General features: G+C 45.4%; 2 protein-coding genes across 9 annotated transcripts in view; both read left to right on the top strand.

Annotated features, from left to right (window-relative positions):
* The window catches only part of MYCBPAP (MYCBP associated protein), a 30,571-nt gene extending 21,830 nt beyond the window's left edge, over positions 1-8,741 (top strand). The window contains exons 16-19 of the mRNA XM_066612869.1: positions 2,705-2,820; positions 3,097-3,200; positions 6,506-6,685; positions 8,643-8,741. Coding sequence (XP_066468966.1) covers positions 2,705-2,820; positions 3,097-3,200; positions 6,506-6,685; positions 8,643-8,741 — 499 coding nt within the window. The remainder of the gene's footprint in view (positions 1-2,704; positions 2,821-3,096; positions 3,201-6,505; positions 6,686-8,642) is intronic.
* A 4,529-nt stretch (positions 8,742-13,270) lies between these two features.
* Positions 13,271-26,052, top strand: part of EPN3 (epsin 3) — a 39,971-nt gene continuing 27,189 nt past the window's right edge. For 6 of the 8 annotated variants that reach the window (XM_066614495.1, XM_066614492.1, XM_066614494.1 and 3 more), the window contains exons 1-2: positions 13,271-13,973; positions 23,959-24,696. In XM_066614495.1, coding sequence (XP_066470592.1) covers positions 24,102-24,696 — 595 coding nt within the window. In that variant the 5' untranslated portion in view covers positions 13,271-13,973; positions 23,959-24,101. Of the gene's footprint in view, positions 13,974-14,500; positions 14,607-15,336; positions 15,358-23,958; positions 24,697-26,052 lie in introns of those variants that run through there. The other 2 variants (XM_066614489.1, XM_066614490.1) reach the window with 2 other exon arrangements.

Raw genomic sequence — 26,052 nt, 5'->3', positions numbered from 1 at the left:
AAGCAAAGGCAAGTTGTTTTGAACTGATGGGCGGCCATTGCCGTAGCTATTTAAGCCTATTCTGGACCTGAGTTGGAGTAGCTCCCCGATCTTCTTCAGAGAACTTTCTGGTGTGTCTCTTAGCTACAATTCATTTATGGAGCTCTCATTTGGATGTTTATTTATCTATGAACACATGCCATGTGAAAACATCCTGCCAGATTTGGAAGATTGTGGGATGAGTCCCTCTTCATCACTAAATTTTTAAAAAGCCACAAGAATTCAAACAGAGCCTGATCAATGTTTGAGATCAGTCTGTATGTTTCATATGAATATACATAAAGCAGCCTTCTCCTGAGTCAGACCATTTGACCACCTTGGTCAACCTTGTCTACAGTGACTGGCAGTTACTAGCCACAGTTCCAGACAAGAATGTTTTCCCAGTTCAACCTGATAGAACCAGGAACTTTGAACCTTTGGCATGCAAAACTCAGTGTTTTATCACTGAGCTGCACTTCAGAACACTAAGGTTATTTAAATATAATGGTTTCATGTTTAGATTTCATCTGTACAGGTTGAGTCTTGATATTTGTGAGGGTTCTGTTCCCAGAACTCATGTGAATAGCAAAAATTGCATTAAAGCAAATCCATTTTAAAAGCAATGTCCCTTTCCTAGGTGATTTTAAAAACAGCCTTGCTGACCTTTGTGATGTAAGACAGTCACTAGGCAGACAATCCATCAATCTGTCTCTCTCCAGGCACTCAAAACAGCTTCATAATAATAATATAATAATAATAATAACAGGTATTTATATACCGCCTTTCTTGGTCTTTATTCAAGACTTTATTCAAGGCGGTTTACATAGGCAGGCTTTATTTAAATCCCTTATTAAATAGGGATTTTTACAATTGAAAGAAGGTTCTTTCTTTCAAGAACCACTACATTCAGGTGTTTCATTCCGATCTGGCTTCACATCCTGGCCTCCATCCTCCCACGCTCAGAGCAGATGGAATAGCTCGGCTTCAGCTTGTCAGCTGCTTCAAGGTCACACGGTGCCGGTGGCCTCGAACTGGCGACCTTGTGGATGTTATCTTCAGGCAGACGGAGGCTCTACCCTCTAGACCAGACCTCCTGCCCACTGCCCAGCTTCACTCCAAGCCAGCGACCCCTCCCTTCACCCAGGGTGCAGCAGCACTGGTAAAAAATGCAAAGTCATTATCTTTCTTTCATGTGCTTGGGGGAAGGGAAGGGTTGCTTGCCTTGAAGCTGTTCTGAGTCCCTGGAAAGAGAATGATTGATGGACTGTCACCTGGCTGCCCTCTCTCACATTAAACACATTAGGCTATTGTTAAACAACTTTTTCCTTTAATTGAAAGGGCTCTTATTGCATTGAGATAAAACCTGAAAAATTGGTTGAAAATTGGTTGAAAATTGGGTGAAAATTGGGTGAAAAATTGGGTGAAAAATCTGTGGATAATTAGGTTATACCTATGCATAGATCTTTAACCTTGAAAGCAGAAATTCTCAAATGGGGGAGGGGGAAGCATATAAGTACTGTGAGAAAAAAAATAATAATTAATGACCTGTGTGAACCCAGAGCACCATTCTGTCTCTCTGTACGTTGGGTCATTAGTCAATTTTTGATGGGCTGCAAAAAGTTTTTGAAACTTAAAAAAAAAAAAAAATTGCAAGCACCCTTGCATGGTTTGTAGAAGAAAATAGCTGATATGAGGTAATCATCATACCCTCAAATTAAAATGTCACATTTTCCCTAGTAATTGGTGTGCCACAGATCACATGCGAACCCAACTTCAGCCTTTTGTCTGGCCTGGAAATCCCTAACTGCACATCTTGCTCTCTAGTTCAGCTTTCTGGGTACCCTGGAATAACTGTTAAGGTTTGGGGGATCAGTCCTTGAACTTCTTTTCTAGGAAGAATCTAGCAAATGTTCACACACACAAGATGTAAGGTTTCTAGCAGCTCAGGAGCACAGGACCCCACTTATTATTAATTAATAATTTATTATTTATTATTAAAAATATTTCTAGATTTCTTTTTTGTGGGTTGCAATAGATTGTTGTTTTTAAAAGTGGATCCTGGTGCTAAAAGGTTTGGGAAGCACTGTACTTTGTCAAGGTGAAGAATATCTCCAGTAGAACAAAACAGCCTCAACCGTCAGGCACATGGGAGTCACTGCCTTAGAGCAGGGGTCTCCAATCTTTTCAGTACGAGGGCCACATTGTGTATTTTGCATATATTACACCAATTTTATACACACACACAAAAATCAGTTTTATAAATGAATGAATGAAATTTGAATGAATGAATATGTTTTACTTTGATCTTTTTTGTAATCAGCATGATATGATTCAGAACAGAGAAATGTGACAATTACAAAGAAAAAATGTTGTACTTGAACTAAGAAATGATATATAGGGTAAAAATGTCAAACATCAGCAAACGCTCTGACAAAAAAAAAACACAAGTTGTTGCAGGCTGGATAAAATCTTGTGGTAGACTGGATGTGGCCCCCAGGCCTTAGTTTGGAGACCCCTGCTTTGGAGGTTAGCCATGTCACACTTACTTGCAATGGCAACAGTTCTCATTAGTTTCATTGTGCCATTTGGCGATGAGAATAGTGATGAACACAATCAGGCAAGCAACGGAATCCTGGACCTGCCTTGCCTCTCCTCCACCCTCACTTGGTTTTCTCTTAAATGTCAGCTTCCAGTTGTGGCGTGAAGTAATTGATGGCCTGGTGAGCCACTCACTGGTGCTCAGATCCCTGCTTGGTATGCCTGAGAAGGACACTTATGTCGAAACTGTTCCAGAGGAACCAGGTAAACTAGAAGTCTTGATAGGCTGCATCTTGGCAGAGCATAGCAGAATCTGGGGATGCTGGGAGGAGGAGTGAAGCCCAACTAGTTCAGATATGGGAGCAATGGCAGAAAAATATTTCTTGCTCTCAGATATGCTGGCTTTTCAGAGCCCATTACTGGCCACATCCCAAACTACAATTTTACTGGCCAGGGCATCAGGAAACTGAATTATGAACAGTTAGCAACCTTAAATGAAATGAGGTTTTTCATATGTGAAGTACTCTGTCTTCTGTGCAGTCGAAGTGAAACCTGTTGTAACAAAAGGAGGGAAGGAGGACCGGAAAGTTCAGAAAGAAGACAAGAAGGCTGCTGCAAAGGAAAAAGGAAAGACAAGCAAAGAGGTATGTCATTAGTCTCTTCAAGATGAATACTGGAAAGGAAGGACTTGGTTTGGAGACAGCATTTGCAAGATTATTATTAAGAATATATGTACTGATTTTCAACAAAAAGTAGTTCACAAAGTGGTTTACAGAGTAAAATAAATAAATTTGCAAGATGAATAGGATGAACTCTTCAGGTTTCTCAACTGAGCTGACCTTTTGTTGAATTGTTACCTTCAAACGTGCAATGCCTTGTAGTATAAATCTGAAGGTAATAGACGTATGAGTATAACACAGAGGAGCCCCCACTTGATTATTATAATCCGTTCTGGAGAAACCACTGTATTGTGAAAATATTGAATTGTGAACCTAAAAACACTTTTTTTTTGGTAATTCATTCCCTTGGAAGTTGACATTTCTTCCACAGAACTAAGCTATTTCAGTCTCTAAAAGGTGATTTAAAAGTTGCTTAGTGTGCTCTTTAGGGGCCATGGTTATCCCTTTACACAGAGTTGTAATTATAAAACACAAATTACAAGGCTGTATCCTTCCCTGGTTGAGGCTTGCATTTGCATCAGCATTTGCATTGGCTATATCCTTCTCTCCATACATAGCAATAATTAATAGCCAAGATGTTAAAAGCACTGCAGTTGACTGAGACATTATCAAATGCTTGCATTCGCATCACAGATTTTCTTTTCTATCACCCATGGGATCCTGTTGATGGTGGTCGTGAACCCATTGTAAAGTGAATAATTTATTGTAATGAACTTTGTTTTACTTAAGAGAGTCCATTGTAAAGTGAACACATTGTAAAGTGAGGCTCCACTTTATATATAATATACATATAATTCAGTCTCTAAAGCAACCAAATAGCACTGCAGACAAGTAGGTTCTGGATCCCAGAAGGCTATTCTCAAACATTAAGCAGCAAAATAAATGGATGATGAAACAGAGATTCTTTTTAAAACTTTTTCATTGGATAGATTTTGGCTTCTACTTTTTACCATTATCATTTCAATGAATGCTGGGAGCCCAGAACGACAGGCTTTAGAATGCTGAGGATGATAACATTCTGAGGAGGAGCAGCACACGCAAGAGACATATATTAAATGTCGTTTTTCAGATTGAGACCATTGGGCGTTACTTCTGTAGATCCAGAGTTTTTATTTTTATTTTTCCAATAATAATAATAATAATAATAATATAATATACTGTATTTATATACCGCCTTTCTTGGTCTTTATTCAAGACTTTATTCAAGGCGGTTTACATAGGCAGGCTTATTAAATCCACGCAGGGATTTTTACAAATTGAAAGAAGGTTCTTTCTTTCAAGAACCACTACATTCAAGGTGTTACACTCCGATCTGGTTTAACATTCTGGCCTCCATCCTCCCACGCTCCGAGCAGATGGAACAGCTCAGCTGCAGCTTGCCAGCTGCTTCAAGGTCGCATGGTGCCGGTGGCCTCGAACTGGCGACCTTGTGGATGTTAATCTTCAGGCAAATGGAGGCTCTACCCTCTAGACCAGACCTCCTGCCAAATATCCTTGGATTTGTTGGTTTCTCTCTGTAGGATATATTTTCAAGTCATAAAATTTGTAGCCATCAGGATTAAAATGTTTTGCAACAGATTGTTCAAGCTTACTTGTGAATACTGATTTGTGATTTCTATATAAGATCTGTTGTCATCATTCCAACATTTTGGACATGACACTCGGGCACTTGCATTCAATAATGTATAGTATAATGTTGGACTTGGAGGTACTCGTCTGTTGAATAAAAATAGTTTCACCAGTTATTTTGCTTTTGAAAGTAATAATTTTCCTAAAACAAGTGCAGCTGATTACAGGAATTATGTTCACTGTGATGTAATCCAGGCTTGATGAAGGATTGCTTTATTTCAGCTACTTGTAATTTACATAGTAGAGTGGTGGAAAGCAACAAAAGGAAGCTTCCCTATTCGTTTGGCATGGTATTGTGAGTTAGCTACCAAAGGATAACTTTCCTTAATTCCTTAAAATCATTAGGATACTTGATGAAATCATACTTGATCAAAGTTTACCACAAAAGGAATTTTTTGACATTTTCCTTACATTGCGGAGGAGAATCTTTTTGGAGAATACAGTAGATGTTGCAGTCAATGATGCAAATACGATATTTTCTCTATAGAAGGTGCTTTTTGTTCTTTTGAATAAAAGAATGTACAATTTTTTGAATAAAAATTCGTACTACTGCTGGAAATGCACTTGATTCTAAGGGCCAAACTCCAGGTGATACAGGTCTGTCCTCCATATCTCTGGATTTGGAACCTGATTTAAATCACTGCAGGTTCTGAACCCATGATGGAGGGCTGGACCTGAGCTCCCAGATGTGACCGGAGGTGTTCTCTGGTCGTGTCCGGGAGATGTTTCTGAGACACAGAGAGACTGCGCGTGACCTCTCTCGACCTCAGAGCACTTCCAGACATAACCAGGTAACATCACCAGTTGTGCTTGGAGGTTTTATGGACCACACCCATGAATTTGCTTATCCTCAGGTTTTGGTATACCGGGGGGGGGGGGAGTCTGGGACTAGACCCCCCATAGATACCGAAGTCCAACTGTACATTTTTGATGGGTTTTGATTGTCCTTAATTTCTTTTGAAGAAAACGTGTGCTCCAGTAGGTTTGCTATGTAACATCCTGATAGTTGTGACTTGCTGGATGTTAAGAACATCATCTAGGGAAGGGAAGTGTGAATTTTTGATGGTGCTGTAGCATGTGAAGTTGATAGTTTGAACAGAAGAGACTTCATTTTTAAATTGCTCCAGATTTTCCTTGCCACTGGTCCAGATTTCAAAGACATCAATAAAATGCCTTGATGCAAATGGCCTGTATCTGGGTTCTTTAAGGAGGGCTTGCTCAAGTTTACCCATTAATAGATTGGAGTAACTGTGCCTTGTGTAGGTTGTGTGTTTTGGTTAAAGTTCTTGCAGACAAAGTCCTTGTAACTAAGGTAACAATAACTTCCGTTGGAAATATGTTACAAATTGTAGTGTTTAGAAATTTGTTAGGCCCAAATCCTAACCAACTTTCCAGCATTGGCATTAGCTGTGCCAATGGGACGTGTGCTGCGTCCTTCAGTTGGGTGGCACTCATGGAGTCCTCCCCAAAGTAAGGGAATGTTTGTTCCCTTACCTTGAAGCTGCGTTGCCCTTACCTCGGCGCTGGAAAGTGGGTTAGGATTGAATCTGAATCCTATTGTTATGTGGTATATCCAATTGTCTGAGCATTCTCAATTTAGAGAGTGTTCTGATCTCGCTAAAACAAACATTGTTTATCAGGAACGTCAGAACAGTAGGAAAGCAAAAGGGAAGGAAGAGAGAAAATCCAGAACTTCCACAAGGGAGGCAAAAGAATCTGTGCCTCCTGTGGCAGATGTGCCAGAAGAACCCCCAGAACCTCGTCAAGAACAAGTAGATCCCATTGTGCAGGAAAAATACCATGAGAAACTTTATGTTGAAGTAAGTGTTATGCCTGACTTTGCTCATTACTTTGACTGCAGTGCTGAACTCACTTATTTGTACATTTCAGTACATTCCATTAAAACCAATAAGGCTTACTTCTGAGTAAATACATTTAGGATGGAAGAACATAAGAAAATTTCTGCTGAATCTGGCCAGGGTCCTATCTAGTCCAGCATTTGTTTCACAGAGTAGCCCACCAGTTGCCTCTGGGAAACACACAAGCAGGAAAGAAAGGTGTGTTTCTGTTTCTCCATTGCTCCCCTGCAACTAGTATTCAAAGGCATATTGCCAGTAAACCTAGAGGGTAGCGCATGAAGAAGACTAGTAGCCATTGATAGACGTATCCTCTATGAATCTGACCTATGAATAGACCTTTCCTCTATGAATCTGATAGGACCTATGACCTATCCTCTATGAATTCACTTTGAAAGCCAGCTCAATCCTAATGTGGTCTAGCACTGGTGCAGCAACCACTGCGCTAGTGGTCGCTATCACAAACATGCCATAAAGCACATTTGCAACAACTTCAGAGTAAGGAGTGCTGGCAGGAAATTCTGTAACGTCCCATCAGCAGTGAATCCAGCAGAACAGCTGCCATGGCAGGTAAGTTCTGTGTTGGGTGGTGCAGGGGCAGTGGGGAGGGTGGAAACAGAGGTGGGGAGAGGGGTTTGGGATGGGGGGATGGGGAGGGGATGGTTTAGGCTCGGGAGGGGGCAGGGATGGCAGAGGAGGCCTCCACCCTTTCCTAACCCCCATCCCAAGCCTGAAAGCCCTACATTGGGCTATGCAGACTTGCCCCAGCGATTTAGCTGGCGTAGATTCAAGTAGTTCCATGAGACAGGCTGGGGCCCAACATGAGGTAAGGGAACAAATGTTCCCTTATCCCAAGGAGACCTCCAGCCTGTGAAATTTCAGTGCTGGATACAAGTAGGCCTTGCAGCCCCGCTGCACCAGCGCTGAATAGAATTGGGCTGCCTGTTTCTGATATGTTTCCCAATTGCTTTCATTTTGCACCATCTTTTCAACTTATGATTGCTTTTGTCACCCTTGGCACTTGCTGTGCATTGACAGTCCTTGACAACTGTCATTTAATCTGTACTCCAAAACTGCAGGAAGAGATATTCTTCTGCATACCTCTTCTTCTACAGGTACATTTGCCAAGTGCAAAGTGACTTTTCAGAGAGTTTTATCTACTCTGCTTCCCTATATAGAATCATAGAGTTGAAAGTTGTGACACACACTTTGGGAACCCCCGGCTTAGGCAAGAACAAGTTAAAAGAACATGCCTAATCCATTCCTTTTACTTCTTGCCCATTATGTCACCTTGGAGCAGGCTACAGTATTGCTTGATTGGTTAACAAAGAGAGTTCCGGGATCTGGCATGGCTGTTGTCACATAGGATATGAGTGCGTGATCCTGCATCAGAGAAAGGATGCATGACATCCTGGTCACTCTCTCGTAAGCCGTTGGTTAAAGGTGAAAACTTTTAGATCAGCCTGGTTCTGTGATGGCATCTATACAGTGAGTGTGCCTCCTGACCCTTTAGGAAGCACATAATCCTCTAAGGACTCTTTCACCTCTTCAGTTATTACTACTGTTGTTTTTATTGTACCAACAAATAATACTGTACAAATTGTGGGAGGGCAAGTCCCTGTCTTGAAGGATTTACAGTTTCTAAATGAGCACTCTGCCCTTGTACCAATGTGATGCCAGGTAAGGAGCTGAAGAGTTACATAGCTAAGATGAAATGAGTCCAGATTGTTAGTGAACATTAAATTAGGAGACATAGTAGAACATGGAAGTAAATTTGCAAGCTCTCCCACCCAAAAAATGTTTGTTATGGGATGGAAAAGGTCTGGGAAAATACATATTTGCCTTATGAGCATTCATGCATTTCTTTCTACTGAGATGTTACTATCAAGTTTTTGTGCCTTTGATTCTCTTCTACTTTTAGGTTTATGAATTGCTGAATTCAATGATGAGCAAAATGGTTTTCCTCTTTGAACAAGTGAAGAAGGATGACCTAGAGAAGAATAAAGAACCTGTTATCTAAATGGTGTTGAATTTATAATGAAATAAAAAGACTATATTTATATATACGGAGTTAGTGCAGTTGCCTTTTGTTTATGAAACTGGCAACTGATAAAGCTGCAAAGTTTGCACAATTAATTCCTCCCCCCTTCCAGCCATATCTGTAGTTTGTTTGTACAGACTGATAGGTGACTAGACCATCAGTGGTGAAAAACTTGTGCTGATATTAACCAAACATGCTATAGAACCCATTTGCAGGTCTGTGAAGTGGCAGTGATAGTGATGAAGAAATTTCTCTTCTCTGCTACTGTTGTTCTTGTGCAGCAATTTTCAATCTTTTTCATCTCATACCACTCTGAGAAGGTACTAAAATTTTCAAGGCACACCATCAGTTTTTTTTTACCATGGACAAGGCACACGGCACTGCCGGTGAGGAGCAGCCTCCCCCCCAATGGATGTACTAATAAATGATCCAAATTCCAATGGCACACCTGCAGACCATTTGTGGCAGACCAATGTGCCACACTACAATGGTTGAAAATTGCTGTCTTAGTCGAACTGTGCCCAGATGAGATCTTCTGTATTGCAGTCGGTCTATTGAATCCCAAGGTGGATTCCCCAAAAGAATCCATGGTATGGCTGCATGCTTCAGTGTGGCAGGAGATAGGATTGGGTAGTGAGACAACATTAGTAGCTCTGGTAGTGGATGAATCGATGTGGACATACTTCTTGGTTGGACCTTTGCTGGACCTTTCAACAGTTCTTGGACCATGGCATACTGCTTGACTATATTGGATATTTGACTTGGAATCTTGGGGATAGTGCTCCAGTATGCTCACTCATTTGTATTTATTTCAGTGGGATATAATCAATGAGGTTATGTCAATTCCCTGGAAGTTAACAGGTGGAGTGCCACAAACTTCGGTTTGTCATAATCAGTTTTGCTATCAGTTTTGACATTAAACATGAAACCCTATAGTCAGATTTTTGTTTTCATTAAAAGAACAGCCAGCCTAAACAAATGAGGAATGTAACACAGAGGTAAGGGATGTTTAATTCCTTCCTTCCTGGGTTTCCAACCATAAACTTGCCCCCTCTGTCCTACCAGGAACACCGGTTTAACACCAAAGGCATCTTTTGTGTGGAAGTAAAGGATAAAGCATCCTACTTCCATGCAACATTCTAAATCTGAATCTGGCTCCCAGACAGCTGCTACTTGGATGTAAAAACAGCCTGCAGGAAACAATAATATGTTAAAGATCCTATCTAGTTTGGCTCAAAGACTTTGTTTCATCGAGCCTTGGATTCATTTTTCAGGATTCTGTTTCTTTTGATTATATGTGGTTCTGACTACTGTTTGAAATTTGTTTAGTTGCTTACTGCCTTGAGAAAATGGTATAGAACTATTTTAATATTATACCTGTGTTGTATAACATCGTTTTGGACATGTAACAAACTGCAATCACATACTGCACTGCAAAGATGTTCAGACTCGTGCTGTTTATCATATACCTATGTTCCCATTATGATTCTGACTTTATACAATAACCATTAATTACATGGTTAAACCCAGAGATACAGGTGAGTTTGCAATTTTACAAGATTTTTTTTTACTTAATAAAAAAGTTACATCGATAATATAAACATAATGTGTTATAGTGGTTTATAATTTATGATGTATGTATATTGTGATGTTCAACATTTTATTGTTTGGGCCTTTTAGCCATTTATATCTTGATTTGGTGATCCCTTGATCACCAAGCCGAAATGTGTTAAGAGTACCAATTCTAGCCCCATCTCATTTATTCATTGCTATCAGTCAGTCCATTTATTCCTCATTGTGGTTTCTGTGTTTAAACTAGTTTTGTAACACTTCAAGCAATAGAAATTACTGAGGACGCATACTGTGTAATATTGATAGCAAGCAACCCCCTCCAATCAATCCACAGTAGTATTTAAAATGTTTTCTAAAAATATTTCTTACAGAACAATGCTATACATGTCTACTCAGAATAACAGCCCAATTCAATGTTGCTTCCCCGCTGTACAGTGGCACTGAAACAGCTACCGCTGATTCCCTTTGGGCCAAGGAGACAGCCAGAGGTTTCCTTGGAGTAAGGGAACTTTGGTTCCCTTACTTTGTGTTGGGACCTATGGGTAAGATCTAGTAGCCCATGTAAGGCTTTCAGGCACAGGAGGGCAGATAGGATCCAGTGGCAGCTGAGGCTGCTGTCCCTGGCACCTCCCGGGCCTGAACCACCGCCTGGCCACTCTCCTCTCTAGAAACGCCCCTTGCCCACCTTCCCCTTGCCGTTCTCCCATCCAGGAATGCCTCTCTCCCACACAGCGGGGAACTTACTGTTGGCAGATGCTGCCAGAGGCCCAGCACTGACAGGCACTGGCCACCCTGCTGGCGCCTTCCCTCTTCCAGCTGCGGCAAAGTGCCTTAGGCCCAAATCCTAACCTACTTACCAGCACTGGCATAGCTGTTCTAATAGGAAGTGTGCTGCATCCTGCAGTTGGGGGGCACTCATGGAGGCCTCCTCAAAATAAGGGAATGTTTGTTTCCTTACCTAGGAGCTGCATTGCCCTTATTTCGGAGCTGGAAAGTGGGTTAGGATTGCGCCCTTATGCACTTTCATGACTGCCTGGGCAGCACATGTGACAGTGGTACTGCCCAGGCATAGGATTGGCTCTAAGTGTCATTGTATTCATCAGGGTTTACTTACATCGGGGTATGTGTGCATAGGATTTCAGCCTTAAGTATGCACACATACTTTACAGCACTATCTCCCTTTGAGTCCTGATGTATCCCTTAAAAGCGCACAAAATAGTTCATGGCTACCTGCTTTCCTATAGCAAAGATAGTTGCAGCTTTTCAAGAACATTTGATTACATTTGCGTTTCTTTGACAAGTGTCCCCATCTATAAAACATTCCAGAACATTTTCTTTAAGTTTCCCTTAGAAATGAAATTAGTTAGATTGAAAGGGACATTCTCAGGTCCAGTCAATTTTATCACTCCATTCACTTTTATGAGATTGAGACTAAGGGGGTAGCAACTGGAAGTCTGGGGAACAGGTCTAAGTCAGCCAAGGTTTTCCATCTGGTTCCTGATTCTATGAATCGTTTCTCAGATCATTGTTTAGCTCAGCCACTCCCTTCCAAACAGTGTAAACAGGAGAAGCTTTGACAAAGTTTTCCCTTTAATAAACATCTCAGCAGCTTACTCCTATGCACAAGCCACAACTTGGGGGCAATGGTGATGAGCAGCTGAGGAAGGGCTTTGCCAAAGCTTGCTAACCTCTGACTAAACATGTCTAGGATTAGTCTGAAAAGCTTTAGTTTACTTCTGAAGAGTGGTCATTATGGTTGCTTGCTTTCAACAGGGACTTTGAAAGCACCTGCTTTCACCTGTTATAGAAACAAGTGGTTCAAATAGTGATTCTAGACCACAAGTCAGCCTTGTGAAGGCCATGCTCTGTGACCTTTCTGGAAAGCCCTCAAGTGCTTTTTATAATATATACATTATGCTGCACATTCACATAATGAAATGAACGCTGCTCAGACACCTTCCTGTGTTCTTATGCAACTCCAACTATTTTCTTGGGGCTTGCACAGAAGAACCCATGCCTGAGGTGGCCAAATCACCTTGCCTCTGTGACATCACCTTTCCAGGAGCTAGTCTTGAGGGCACAGCACACAGCCCTCTTACTGAAGTTATGCAGGCCTGGGTCTGAACAGTTCCTAGCCATCTGGGAACCCCACATGTGCCACTTTAGGTTCCATGAGGGAAGAAGGGGAGAAGAAGAGAAGTGTCATAAATAAATACAGTCTTTGAGTGGGGGAGGCCCACTTGTTAATGGCCCTGCCTTTTCAGATGGGTCTGTTGACGTTCCCAGTTTTTCCACAGTAGGTGAGTAGGTGGTTACTAGTAGGTGGTAACTGGGAGTTGGTTCCCAATTCCTCTCCAGCACAGGAGGTGGGAATGTATTTTTATTCCAGAGAACATCAGGGCCATCCAATAGAAAAGAAGTGCCAAAATCTGTTGCAGGGATTCAAATAGAAAAAGGCAGAGGCTGGCAGAGTGGGGGTGGCAGTGTGACAGTGATGATGGGGATGACAGCAAGGGCCATGAAATATTCTGTCATGTCATCTGCTTGCTCGCTCGCTCACTCACTAGCTAGTGGCTCTTTGGGAGGGAGGGGGGAGGACTTTTTTCCCCCCGCATGGAGTTGCTGGCAAAATCCTGCTGAAGCGGGTCAGAACGTCCCACTAGGACGGTGAGCAGAAAAAAAAAAAAGCAGGCAGCCCTGGCTTACTGCTGCTTAAAGCATGCTGCTGGCTTTGCAAAAACGCGCACAAAGCCTCCATCCCAGTGGCTTCGGTCCAAAAGTGCCTGAGCACAGCTGTTAACACTTCTATGTACGTCGATCCCTTCCTCCCATGCCGTGCCAGCCACTGCTATGGCACGCTGGGCGCCTGAAGGGGTTAAGCCGCCAGTGAGTCAGCGCCGCTCGCTTTCATAATCTCCCCTTGCTGCCGCGACGGGATCTCTCTCCGGAGGGGGATCGGGCAAGAGCCGAGGGTGCTTTGGTGAAGGTCGGGCCTGAAGCGGTGAACGAGGGCGGCGGAGGCAGTGCAGCTCCGCGTCGCGCCCTCCCGGTGTCCTGCTGCAGCTGCAACAGGACCTGCCCGGCAAGCTGAGCAACTTTTCCTCCGCCGGGCAGCTGCAGAGGGAGGCGGCGGCGCGCGCTGGCCTGCCTCAGCCCGGGAGCGCACGCGGATCGTTCCACCCCTGCCGGCCACACACGGTACAGCGCCACGCGCCCCCGAGCGCGCTTGCTGCAAGCAGCGGTGGGGGTGGAGGAGGATGGCCGGGCTGATTCATCCCGCACCTGCTGGAGGGACTGAGAACCGGAGGGCTTGGGGCACAAGCCTATGCACGCCTACTCAGAAGTAAGTCCCACTGTGTTCAAAGGGGCTTACTCCCAGGAAAGTGTGTCGAGGCCCGTTCCTCCCTCGGATCTGCAGGGAGCTCAGTCGCCCCCTCCAGCCTGAAGGGGGCCGAGGCTGGCAGCAGCTGGCTGCAGGAAAGGCGAGCGAGCCCAGAGCAGGAGGAGGCAATGCCCGAGGTGAGCAAGGACACTCCGCCGCCGCCTCTTCTTCTCTCTCCAGAAACCACAGCCTGGCCCACGGTCGCTTCGCCCTGCCCGACGGAGCGCTGCACCCTCCCTCGGAGGAGGACGAGGCAGGTACGAGCAGAACAGAGCTGCGCGCTTGGGGAAGGTCGCCGCGTCGGGAAGGGGGGAGGGAGGGAGGAAAGCTCTGGACCTGACTGCGGTGCAGCCCGCTTGGATGGCCACCCCCTCTTGGACGACGCGGAGAAGGACCCCCCTCCTGGGCTCCCCGCAGTGCGCCGCCGCCTGAAGTTTCCTGATCCGCAGGGATACGGAGGGGAGACGCTGCTGCTGTTCGCCCTCCGGGGCTGAGCCTGTTGGAGAGGACCTGGGGGCCCCCTGGGTGTGCGTGCGCGCATCTCTTGCCCGGGTCCAGCGGGCTGGTGGCGGGGTGGGCAGGCAGGCGGCGACGGCCAGCCCCTCCCCTCCCTCTCTCCGCCCCCTGGCCCGGTGCTTGTCACCTGCACGCTGCGCTGCCCTGCCAGAGCCGCTCCGTGGCAAGCGTGGAGTGCGGAGCGCAGGCCTCTCTGCTTCCAAGCCCCTTCGCCGGCTCCGAGGGGGGGGGGGGGGTGTGCGCCTGTGCTCGCAGGCACGGACGCCGCCGCTCGCCTGGAGCACTTGCTCACTCTGGGCTCAGGAGCGCAGGGATTATGTAACGCTGCCTGTTCCGAGCCAGGCTGCAGGGTGGCGCGCGCAACGAGGAGGGGGGTAAGTGCCAGCCAGCCAGCCGGGGGTCCCAGAGCACGTGGGAGGCGGGGGCAGCGGAGCCCCAGGAAGGGTGGGAGACTCTCTTCTTTCTCCCCCCCCCCATAGAACCAGGCTCTGAAAGTTTTCTCTCGGCTCCTGCGCCAGCCTAAGCTAGGTACTCGCTTGCTTTGGCTTTCCCTCCCCACCTTGCTCCATTTCCGACCTTAATGGGACCAGCAGTCCCACTTCCACCCCTGATGTCCCTACATTAGAGTCCCCCTTCCACCCCCCCCACTAAAGTCCCCCTTCCACCCCTTATGCAGCCACTGAAGTTCCCCCTTCCACCCGATGCCACCCCATTGAAGTCCCCCCTTCCACCCCCCACTGAAGTCCCCCTTCCACCCCCCCACTGAAGTCCCCCTTCCACCCCCCTCGAGTACCACTGGAGTCCCCCCTTCCACCCTCCTAGTGGAGTCCCACTGAAGTCCCTCCTTCTACCCCCTCCCCCTGGAATCCCACTGAAGTCCCCCCTTCCATCACCACCCCACACCGGTCCCCCTTCCACCCACTGCCTCCCCCCCCCAGCAGTCAGATTCGGGGAGTGGTCTGAGGAGAAGAGAGCATGTGTGTATTTTCAAGGCGCTGGGGGGCTGTTTCAGAGCCTTGCCTTGCCTTGCCTTGCCTTGCCTGAGCAGAGCCCAGGACCAGGGTGAGCTCCTGAAGCAGGAGGCGCCCTCCTTCAGGAGGAGGAAGGGGCAAAACAAAACCCAAGGTGGGAAGCCGCTCTGGAAATGAGCACCTCTGCCAGTCCTGCCCCTCAGAATCTCAACCCCTTGCCCCCAAACGGTAGAAAACCCGAAGTCCATTGAGGGGGCAGCTGCTCTCCAAAAGGACTTGGACATCCATCGCATTCCAGCCATTTCTGACCCTTTCATGGAATTCAGGGCCCCCCTCCCAGGCTTCCCTCATGCCCACTTGCGTCCCCATCTCTTTCCTGCTCACACTCCTTGTCTCCCTTTTTTCCTTTGTTGTACAGTGTCACTCATGTTCCTGGGTGCTTTACAAGGTAGCACGAGTGGGGTGTGTGTGTGCAAAACAGGCCCCTGCCCTGAGGCGCTTACAGTCTAGGTCAGCCATTTTCAACCAATGTGTGCCGTGGCACACTGGTGTGCCGCAAATAGTTTGCAGGTGTGCCATGGGAGTTTGGGGAAGGGTAGTTTTTTTAGTAGGGCCCTTGGGGGATGCGAGCCTCCCGCCCAACAGCATGGTGCACCTTGTCAATTGTCAAAATGCGGATGGCGTGCCTTGATAATTTAGTACCTTGTCAGTGTGCCATGAGATAAAAAAGGTTGAAAATCACTGGTCTGGTTATTGACGCTGAAAGTGGGGGAGATAACAAAAGGGAGAGGAAAAAGCAGCAAGGGCTGAAAGTGAGCAAATGTGGCCTTCTTTTTCTATTCCTCTCCTTTGTTCCTCCTCAAGACTTTCTTTCCACTTGCCTTTGGAGTTGTGCAAGCCAGAGCATGGGACAGTAGCGTCTATTTTCTCTGGAAATGTGGGGCTCTACAGCACAAGGCAAACGAACGTTGCAACAGTGGTTAGGTGCCCTCTCCACCGGAATGTTCTTCTGCCTAGAGACCCTGCCAAAATGAATGGGAGCTGTTCAAAAGTACTCTATCCTGGCTGTTGTGTTGTTGACCCATTCAGAGTTTAGGAAGGATTCTCATTCTGCTACAGTCTAACATGGTCCTTTTTCCACAATCTCCCTATGCTGTGACTGGAGCTCTTTTTTTAGCAAACTTTGGACAATGGGAGTGGGGGGTGGGTGGCTGCTTATCCTCAGGGTGCCCTCCCCACCCAACTGCTGTTTTGTTCAAGGTCACTGCAGTAATTTTTTTTTTTCATATGTGGCTGCCTGCTGCTGCTATCTTATCTCCCCCCAGTTTCTGTTTCTTCTGTTCCTTGGGATGTTGTGTTTGATAAAACTTGCTGCCTTTAACAACCTTGGCCACGCTCCAGTCATCAACACTAGCCTCTTCTTTCTCTCACTGCCACCAACCACCCTTCTCTTGCCAGTGTTCAAAATCTCAGGGCTCACACTGGCCTTGGTCATGTGCTTTGTGATGGGAGCACTACTCCCTAGTCTCATGTGTAGGAGCTGTGATGACAAGGCACTCTGCACATGCCTAAGGAACTTCTTTAGTGATCATTATTACTGCACAGGGCTATGCCAGGACTGGCCAACTGTGTCACTGAAAAACAGGTTTTGCAGATAGGCAGCCAGGTGAGCAACAGTGGCATTTGAAGTGCTACCTTCCAGCACTCAGGAAGATTTCCCCCATAGTGTTGTGAATGAAAATGTCTGGGAGGTTTCTTAAGCATGTGTATTCCAGTCTTAATTAATTCAGTGCTGGTGTGTGTGCACCTGGAGCTTCTGCAGAGGAAAGAACCAGGTGTTGCTGGAAAGGAATGCCCTGACCTAAGATGTGTGTTTTAAGGGATGTTTTTATCTGCACTAACGTCAGGTTTGTTTGCCAGAGTAGGAGGAGGCAGGCAGCACGTTGAGAAGGTGGAACCTTATCTATAACCTTGTAGAAGCCAGAAGGAGAATGCTGATCTGTAGAGCTGGCACACATTTTTGCTGCCTGAGGCAAAATGCTGCTGCGCCCATCCAGGGCTGTCCCCACATGCCACTGTGTTCCCTTCAGTCTGTTTCTCTCCCACCCTCCCCACCCTCTGCCAAGCCTGTGGGTTACAAACTTCTCTGGTCCTGAAGCAGTTTGCAGCTCAGTTGTCCCCATAATATGATAGTTCCTGGCTTTCCCCTCATTGCTGGCAGCCGTGGCTCATACCTCAGTCGCTCACATCCCTTCTGTCTTTTGTTTTCCATGATGGTTGCAGTGGTCTAGCTACCTCCACTCAGCTGGTGACTGTCTCCATCAGGTCAGTGCAGTTTGCCCTGTGCAGGCATTTCCTTGCTGCTACACAAATACCATTCGCTCTCTGAAGCTTTCCCCCCCACTTCTTGTCCTCCCTATTTCCTGCTCTGTTTCAGCCATTCTTCCTGCTTCCTCACATTGCCGGGACTTGTTCCCAGAGACCCTATGTTCTTACCCTTTCTGACCTATTGGTTTCCCTCATCCTTGATTTGGAAGATTAGCCACACCACTACCATCACCACTGCCTCTCGCACCAACACAACCGCTACAGCTATAAATAGGGGTTCTCTGAGATTTTATTTAGTTTTCACATTTTTATACCACCATTCCTCTGAGGAGTTCAGGGCGGTGTACATGGTTCCTTTCCTCCTTCTGTCCTCACAACAACCCTGTGAGGTAGATAAGGCTGACAGATAGTGACTGGTCCTAGTTCACCCAGGAAGCTTCATGGCTGAGCAGGAATTTGAAACTGGATCTTCCAGGTCTAACACCAGAACACCATCCTATCTTGGTCATCTACAGTCCAGAGTCTACCGCATAAGTTTAGGCTGTATATGCTCACATACTGACTGTTCATGGATTGTTTGTTTGGTCATGGCCTCTATTGTGTGGCATTGTACTTTTTGTAGTGTTCATAGCTAGTATATGGGCACATGGTATGAGAACTATCTGAATGACATGGAAGTGGTCAGCATATTAGGTTACAGGGCAAATCATCTTGTTCGGGTAACTGTGGTGTTTTTATTTGTAGCCTGATTTTTAAGTAATGATGAAACTGTGTATTCTCCCCCCCCCCCCGCCGTGTGCTCTGCTGTACTTGGCTGCAGTCATTTTCCTGGCACGTAGCTGTACTAAGATCTAAAAACAGTAAGTGGGTTGGATTGTGTACAGAAATCAATACAGGAAAATGTCTTGAAAGAAACTCCGCAAGCCGTGTGCATGCAATTTCCAGATTCTCTGTCCCTGACTCACTGACAATGACGCTCACCATTGGGGTGGAGAGGGTGGCTTACACCTCACTTAAAACAGTGAGGAGCTACATAGCCAGGTCATACCTGTTGCAAAGGGTGGAGATGCTGATCTAGAGAGAACTAGGATATCTGACTCATTTGCTGGTTTAGAGAGTCACGCGTGCTTCCCGGGTGTGTGTTTTATAGGCAACTATTTCCAGTCATAGGAAGAACGAGGTTTGTAAGTGGAGCTTTAATTCTGAGTCATTTAGGGAGGCAAAGGCTGACATCAAGAAGATGAAGCAATTGAAGGACAGGAAGACTTGTATAATCACCCCTAAGAGGTTACATTCAGGAGGTAAACAAGGATTGAAATAATCAGGCAGGCCATCTCCATTTTTTGAAATGTGGAGTTGGGCCACCAGTCCTTGGTGGCTCTCTTGCGTCTATTCATAGGCAATCTTGGAGACTAAAATCCAGCCAGTGCTAAATCTAGTTAGTCTTCTAGATTTGAGAAACAAATCCATACATTTATTCTTAAAACCCCTTCCCCCAATTTACATTTTGATGACCCAAGAAAAAATATCAGTGGCAAAATTTAAGAAACCTAAAAACATTGTTGAGAATTGCTGATTTTCATAGACTGAAGTTTAGGTTTTGTAGAAATACGGGCAGCTCAATTCTATTAAAATTTCCCATATTGATTTAACAGGGCCAGCACAGCTTGCAATGTATCTCATGGGGAAATTTTGCAGTTTGGAGATCTCCTTGCGGTGAGGGGATATTTTTTGCCTTGCCCTGGAAAAAAGCTCCAGCTCATCAACAGGTCTACGCAGACCAGTGCCTGTTAAATCACCGGTACAAGTCTGAGTGGATATGTATTGGCGGATATGACCTGGGAGGGGACATAGAATATAGTATGCGCCAGTGCTGTCAATCCCGCCCCCTCCCAGGACCTGATATACCCAACCCCACCCTTCCCCTGCCCCTTCATTGATTGGCATGGAGCTTAACTGCCCCAGCATGCATTGAGGCCTACACTGGCACTGGCGCAATGGCACAGACCTTCTCGCTGGTGTTACCAACACCTACACTATTGCAATGTGCTTTATGGCATGTCTGAGACAGCCTACGCCAGTTGAGCATTCACTCCCATGGCACAAACGGAGTATAGAATTGTGCCATAAGCTCTTCAGTATCTGAATTCATTTTGTCTGTAACCTTGTCTCAGACTTGTGGGGATGATTCACATGAAATATTTTCGTGTGAATGTCAATGGAGTCATAAATCAATTGAAGGGCTTTGCTTTGTTGTTTTGGGACTCGTGTGTCGCCATTTTGAGGGCGAGGACAAAAAGTTTCCCCCAGGTTAGATTGCGAATATCTGCTTTACCTTGTTGCCAATGGTATATAGTCTGCTTGCCTGAGCCACCTGAATTTCAATTATTTCTTGATCTGTGTTTTTGTTATCTATCACAACAGCATTTTTGAATCTTTCTGCCTTCTGGGAACTATTCAGCAACCAGCTGAGAAATCTTTACACATTGTAGAGGATTCTCGCACGTGTTCTGTGACAGTGTTTTACAACCAGTGGTATGGGTAGTACCAGTGGTATTTGACGTGCTGTCTGGTGGTACTTGTGGGAAACCTGGAAACCTGCCGCCCAGCAGTGAGACCAGGAACACAACACAACAAACTGTGGTAGGAGGCTCAGCTCATCGGGCAAAGCTCCAAACCATGTTTTTCTACACTCGAGAAAGACCTCCTGTCCATCCTGAGCCTCTTATTGGTGTTTGTCATGTTGTATTTGGCCTTCCAGTTCAGTGGTGCTTCAAATAGGTGGACCATGTGAAGTGGTACAGCAGAAGACAAATGTTGAGAAACACTATTTGAGGATGATGCAATGTTTGTTCATGTGGGCTACTGACTGCATGGGCTATTGAGCTCACCATTGTTGCAAGTGAACTGACAGTGCTCTTGAGGACCAAAGTATAAGTGACATTAAATGCATCACTGGTCTCATGTGTTCAATTTTCCTTGATGAAAAGCAGCTCAGTTGGGTCCCTGTGGATTGGGACCATGGTGAGGGTGGGGTTTTTTAATCCTTCTCGCCTGCTGGATCAGGACCTCCTGCAGCTGCTGTTTGCCAGGGAAGAAAGTTCCCTTGGTGTCAGTGAGAACTTTTCCCCCTTGGTGAATAGCAGCTGTGGGGTGGGCTGAGTGCTAATTCTGTATTAGGAATATGGCAGGGGGTAGGGCTACTTCCTGTACACCAACGTGGTCCCAATCCATGGGGAGCCCAAACTGGCTGGAGCATGTCAGGACCAGCATTTCACATTGTGTGTTATCTGGCCTTTAAATATACCTGACACTCCCCTGGGGGCTATATATTTCAGGAAAAGATTGATACCATAGTGGTGTGCCAGTTGTTATTCAAGGAAGTTTGTCTGCCATTATTGATTGTGTCACTGAGATGCCCTTTATAAGCTTCCCAGGAGCCCTTCCTAATGATTTCCTGGAAGGGGGTTGGAAACCACTATGCTACAGTCATGGGCTCAAATCCACATGTGCTTCAGATGTGAGAAATGCGCAGTGCAGAGTAAATGTGCCTTAGTGACCCATTTGCACAGTGTCCTGGTGTGTGTCTGCACTTTGGGATATGGTTGAGAGCCTCCAGCTCAGGCTACTTCCCCACCAACAGAGGAAAAATTCTGCCTCTTTTTCCCACATTCATGGTTTGTTGTGTGTTGAGCAGCAGTCAAGGCAAAGGAGCCGCATGTTCATACTGTAATGTGATGGCAAAAGGTGATAGCATAGTTTAGAGACGTACAACTCAGCTGGTGAAAAGCCTGCAATTCTCTGTGAGACCCAGTCACATCAATGCCTGGCCACTTAGCAGCTTGCTCTGCCCTTGGACATGACTGATAGACGTGCCCTAGCTGCTGCCTCATGTTTCCTTACTTGAATGTGGGCTATTTCCCCTCAACTTTCAGCCCAAAGCATCACTGGTCACATTGGCACTTTAAAGCGAAAAGTAACCTCCAGCTTGCTAATCCTTCCCTCTGTGAACAGAATGCTGTATCTAGTACAAATTGGAACCTTTGCATGGAGCTGAGTGAGTAGGCTCAGCTCATGCCATGCATCCACTGAGAAAAAAACAGACCACGTGTCTTTGTGTTGCTGAGTCATGGGCAGTGATCAGTATTCTTTGTCACTGTGAAAATGATAATGCTTCCTTGGATTTCTTTTTGATTTCAGTATTGATTTCAATAAGAATTAAGGACACAATTCCTAATCTTTATGTGAGATTACACCAATGGACTACTTTTTACTTCTACTGACCTAGTATGAAAGAAATATGGAGTACAGGTTACGAAAAATTTCCCCTCCCCATCCCTGCCTTTTTTGCATATGGCCCTATTGGCCTACTCTTTACTTCTACTGACCTAGCATGAAGAAAATGTGGGGCACAGGTTACTAAAAACCTTCCCCTCCCCGCCCCCATCTCTGCCTTCTTTGTGTATGGCCCTTTGACAACAATAAAGAGAATGGAAAAGAAAAGCAGGGAAGAAGTCTGAGATAAGAATATGGAACTCCATTTCTTAACCCTGAATAGCAATCTCCTGAACTGAAGTAGGGCAAGTTTCAGATAAAAGTGTGCAGCATTCTTCCCTGTCCATTCGCATATCTTTCCTATTGATCGAATCAGTTTTAGCTGATGAGCCTATGGATAAGGAATTGTCCTTTTAAAAAAAATGACAGTACAGTGCTTGGTAATTTTAAACACCTAAAAATGATACTGGTGATTTGGATATTTTATCAGTGCTTTTAATTTCATTGCAGGGTTTTATCTTAAGGTTTTATATGTTATGTAATGTGTATGTTTTTGTTATTTTAGGTCTATTGTAACTGTGAGCTTTTGACAGAAATTCTCCTAATTTGCTAACTTTAAATGCCAGTACTGGGGAGGCAATAGAAGTCAGTATTTGTTAGCCTGGGATAATTCAGCTCTTAGCTTTGAATATCTGAGATATATTTTCAAGGCAAAAATCAGGTGGTGTTTGTCATGTAATGAACACTCCTGTGGTTTTTGTGGTGACCTAGGATTTTAGGCAAATAACATGCAATGGAACAGAACACTCCTATGGTTCAGTTGCATATTAAATTCTGGGCAGCTTGACCTGATAGACGTAATCTAGAGCCTATGTGCCCTTCCCACTCACCTGGTTCTGCAAAACCTATAGTGGAAAACCAGTTGGCTCTGATAATCCAGCTTCAGTAGTCGCTGGATATCCTTATGTGCACTGGCTGTGTTGCCCACACACAGATGACTACATCTGCATGCAGAGCTCCCTTCATCAGGGCAATTATTCCCAAGTGGTTTCTTGCTGCTAAATCCACCTGTGAAGATCAGCAGTCTTGCAGTATTTGTCTCTGCTTTGATTCACAAACAATATCATGCCTCAGAAAGGTTCTGATATCAGTTTGGGATCATTAACAATGGCAAATGGGTTTTTCTCCCCTCCCTATTCATTTTTCCTCCTCTCAATCTCAGTGTGTACCTAGCCTTTCCCACTGAAGGTTGTTACCCCAAGCCATATCAGGCCTACAAGTTTTGTCATTTCTCTGAAGTGGTCTGGTAAATAAATGTCAGACTTTGGCCAAGTTCAGGTACATGTTACATCATCTATGATGGGTCAGTGGCCAGTCTCTGGATCATATGGACAAGGATTCAAAGAGCAAATGTTGAGGTCTAAGACAGCAGGCATGTGCTGGTGCAAGCAGACAAAAGGAAGTGATGCAGTGGGGCAGGGCATCAGACGCTCCACAACCACTCTTCTTCCTGACAAGCTGCTCTGACTCAGGGGCTAGTTCAGAACACAGGCATAAGTGGGTCTGGAGTCATCAGTGGAAGATCAACTGATAATATTTAAGCATATCTTGCAGCCTAGTTGGTCCCTTGTACAGCTCAATTCCTCTGGGCTTGCTAAGGAACCAGAGTGCTGGCACTGCAAGAGGCAAGGTGCTGGACAGAGACTGTCAATTGTAGGCCCTGGTTCAGCACACACACACACACACACACACACAGAGAGAGAGAGAGAGAGAGAGAGGTGCCTTACAGTGTCAGTGATGTGAGCTGCCTATCTGTTCATTTGCTGCTTCATCATAATGGAGCTGATGACAACTTGCAACTGTGGGATAGAGGTTGCCACTTAATTTGCCAGCACCCAGTCCTGCAGTTGTCAGGAATGTGCAACTAAAGGTGTTCAGCTACTGTAACTCATGGCAGGCTTGGCGTTGTGCCCCATAGGTGGTGCTGGTTTCTAGAGGAACTATCGCAGAAAGGAGCAAGCTGGAAGTTTCTGGGAGGGGAAAATCTCTGTGGGTAAATTAATATTCTGTTGACTAATTGGATACAGGCAGCTGACTAAAATGTTTCAGCTGGTCAGTAGTGCTAATGTATTTCTCGTTACTTGTTTTCTAGATCAACGTACAGGCAGAAGAACTAATACTCTTTAACTGATCAACTGATCTTGGTGCTTTGGTTCTCCACCAGGACTCCTATAAGTTTTTCTTCTACTACTTCATTTCTTATTGTAAGGTGAGGTCTTCCTCTGGGATTCAACCATGACTACTTCTGCCTTGCGCCGGCAGGTGAAAAACATTGTGCACAATTATTCTGAAGCAGAAATCAAGGTGCGTGAAGCCACCTCCAATGACCCTTGGGGCCCACCCAGCTCTTTAATGTCGGAGATTGCAGACTTGACCTTCAACACAGTAGCCTTTGCAGAGGTCATGGGCATGATCTGGAGGCGGTTGAACGATAGTGGCAAGAACTGGCGTCATGTCTATAAGGCCCTGACTCTTTTGGATTATCTCATCAAAACGGGGTCTGAGAAAGTGGCTCATCAGTGCCGGGAGAACCTATACACCATCCAGACCTTAAAGGAGTTCCAGTACATAGACCGGGATGGCAAGGACCAGGGCATTAATGTTCGGGAAAAGGTCAAACAGGTTATGGGCCTGCTAAAGGATGAGGAGAGACTGAAGCAGGAGAGAGCCTATGCTCTGAAAACCAAAGAGCGAATGTCTCTTGAGGGCATGGGCATTAGCAGCAGCAGCAGCAGCAATAGCAACAGCCAGCAGCTTTCCTATGGGCGGCGGGCATCACAGTATGGAGACGACTACGGCAGGTCAAGAGGCTCTCCATCTTCCTTCAACTGTGAGTACTGCAGCATGACCATACATGGATGAGCTGCTCTTTCTCTGTTGTCTTTTTAAGATACGTGCCTGTGGGTGTCCAAATGAATGTGATTACTCTTAGCTTCCTAGACAGGGAGTGGAAGCAGGTAGTCCTACAATAGTATGCTCCAAAAGATTCATGTTTGTTTCTTCCACAATCCCCATTCAATGGAAGAAAGGTTAGGGCTGCAGTCCTTTACCCACTGACCTGGAAGCTCCACTGAACATAGGACTTACTCCTGGGTGAACATGTATGGGATTGTGCTGCTAGAATGTTGGGGGTGGCAAATATGTATGGTTGGGTAGAATGGGCGGGGCTTGAAGTGGGTCAATGAAGTGAAACTGTGGGTTATGATGAGTGGGGAAGTCCTGTTCCGTTTCTCCATCATACTTCCTGTCAGATCACTGGAAGCTATAGAACTGACCCTCAAAGGTCAGAACTGCACCCCTCTGAGGTCTGTGCCCTAGGTGGCTGCCTAGTTGGCCTAATGGTAGGACTGGCCATACCAATAGGTCAGCTTCACTGTGGTGGCAGTCTTCACTGGGCTTGGCTACTGCCATCCAAGAAATGACTTGTTTCTTTCATTTTTGTGCTGTGGTGGGAGAGGGAAAGGATAGAATTAGGCTCACAGCCATGTCTGATATTTTATCCTCTCACATTGTTACTAACTGATAAGTAGAGGTGTGATTTTTAATTTTTTTTTTTTAAACAAACTTCAGAAGTGCAGAAAGCAGTGTTATGTGATTTATTCCAAGGATGCATTTTTCAAAATTATAATTATAAATTATGATTGCTTTAAAAGTGTACTAGATTGGTGATATAGGTTGTACAGTGTCCGCAGAAGCAGCCACAGTCATTACCCCCCCCCAATTCTAGTCCAGCCCAACCAGCCTACAGTGACCAATATGTAGAAGTGCTAGAAACTGGTTTTATTTCTTCACAGATGTTGGGATTTTGTTTTTTTACAAAAATGAGAAGTGCAGAAAACGGCGTTATGTGTTTTTATTTCATTATCACCGAAGAACCACACCTCTGTTGAGAAGCAATGAAGGCATACAGGAGAATGAGTTAGAATTAGAGCTGGGGTTGATGTGGTCACAAAGTACCTACTAGGGTATGTTGATTTGGGAGCATTTGAGTCCTTGGAAATTTTGGTAGCTTCTAAAGTTGTGACTGATATGCTTAAATTAAATATTGATCACTCTAGTTTCCTACCAATCTAAGGTCATAACCATATTTTATGGTCACTTTATAGACATACTGTACACAGAATCCGTACACAGAGATCATATTCTATGGTCACTTCAGAGACATTTCAGTTTTATACCCATTAAC

This window comes from Tiliqua scincoides, chromosome 2, assembly GCF_035046505.1.
Source record: "Tiliqua scincoides isolate rTilSci1 chromosome 2, rTilSci1.hap2, whole genome shotgun sequence".
In the NCBI taxonomy this organism is placed as follows: Eukaryota; Metazoa; Chordata; class Lepidosauria; order Squamata; family Scincidae; genus Tiliqua; species Tiliqua scincoides.
Note: the sequence above shows the minus strand (reverse complement) of the source record. Positions and strands in the feature narration are given on the sequence as shown.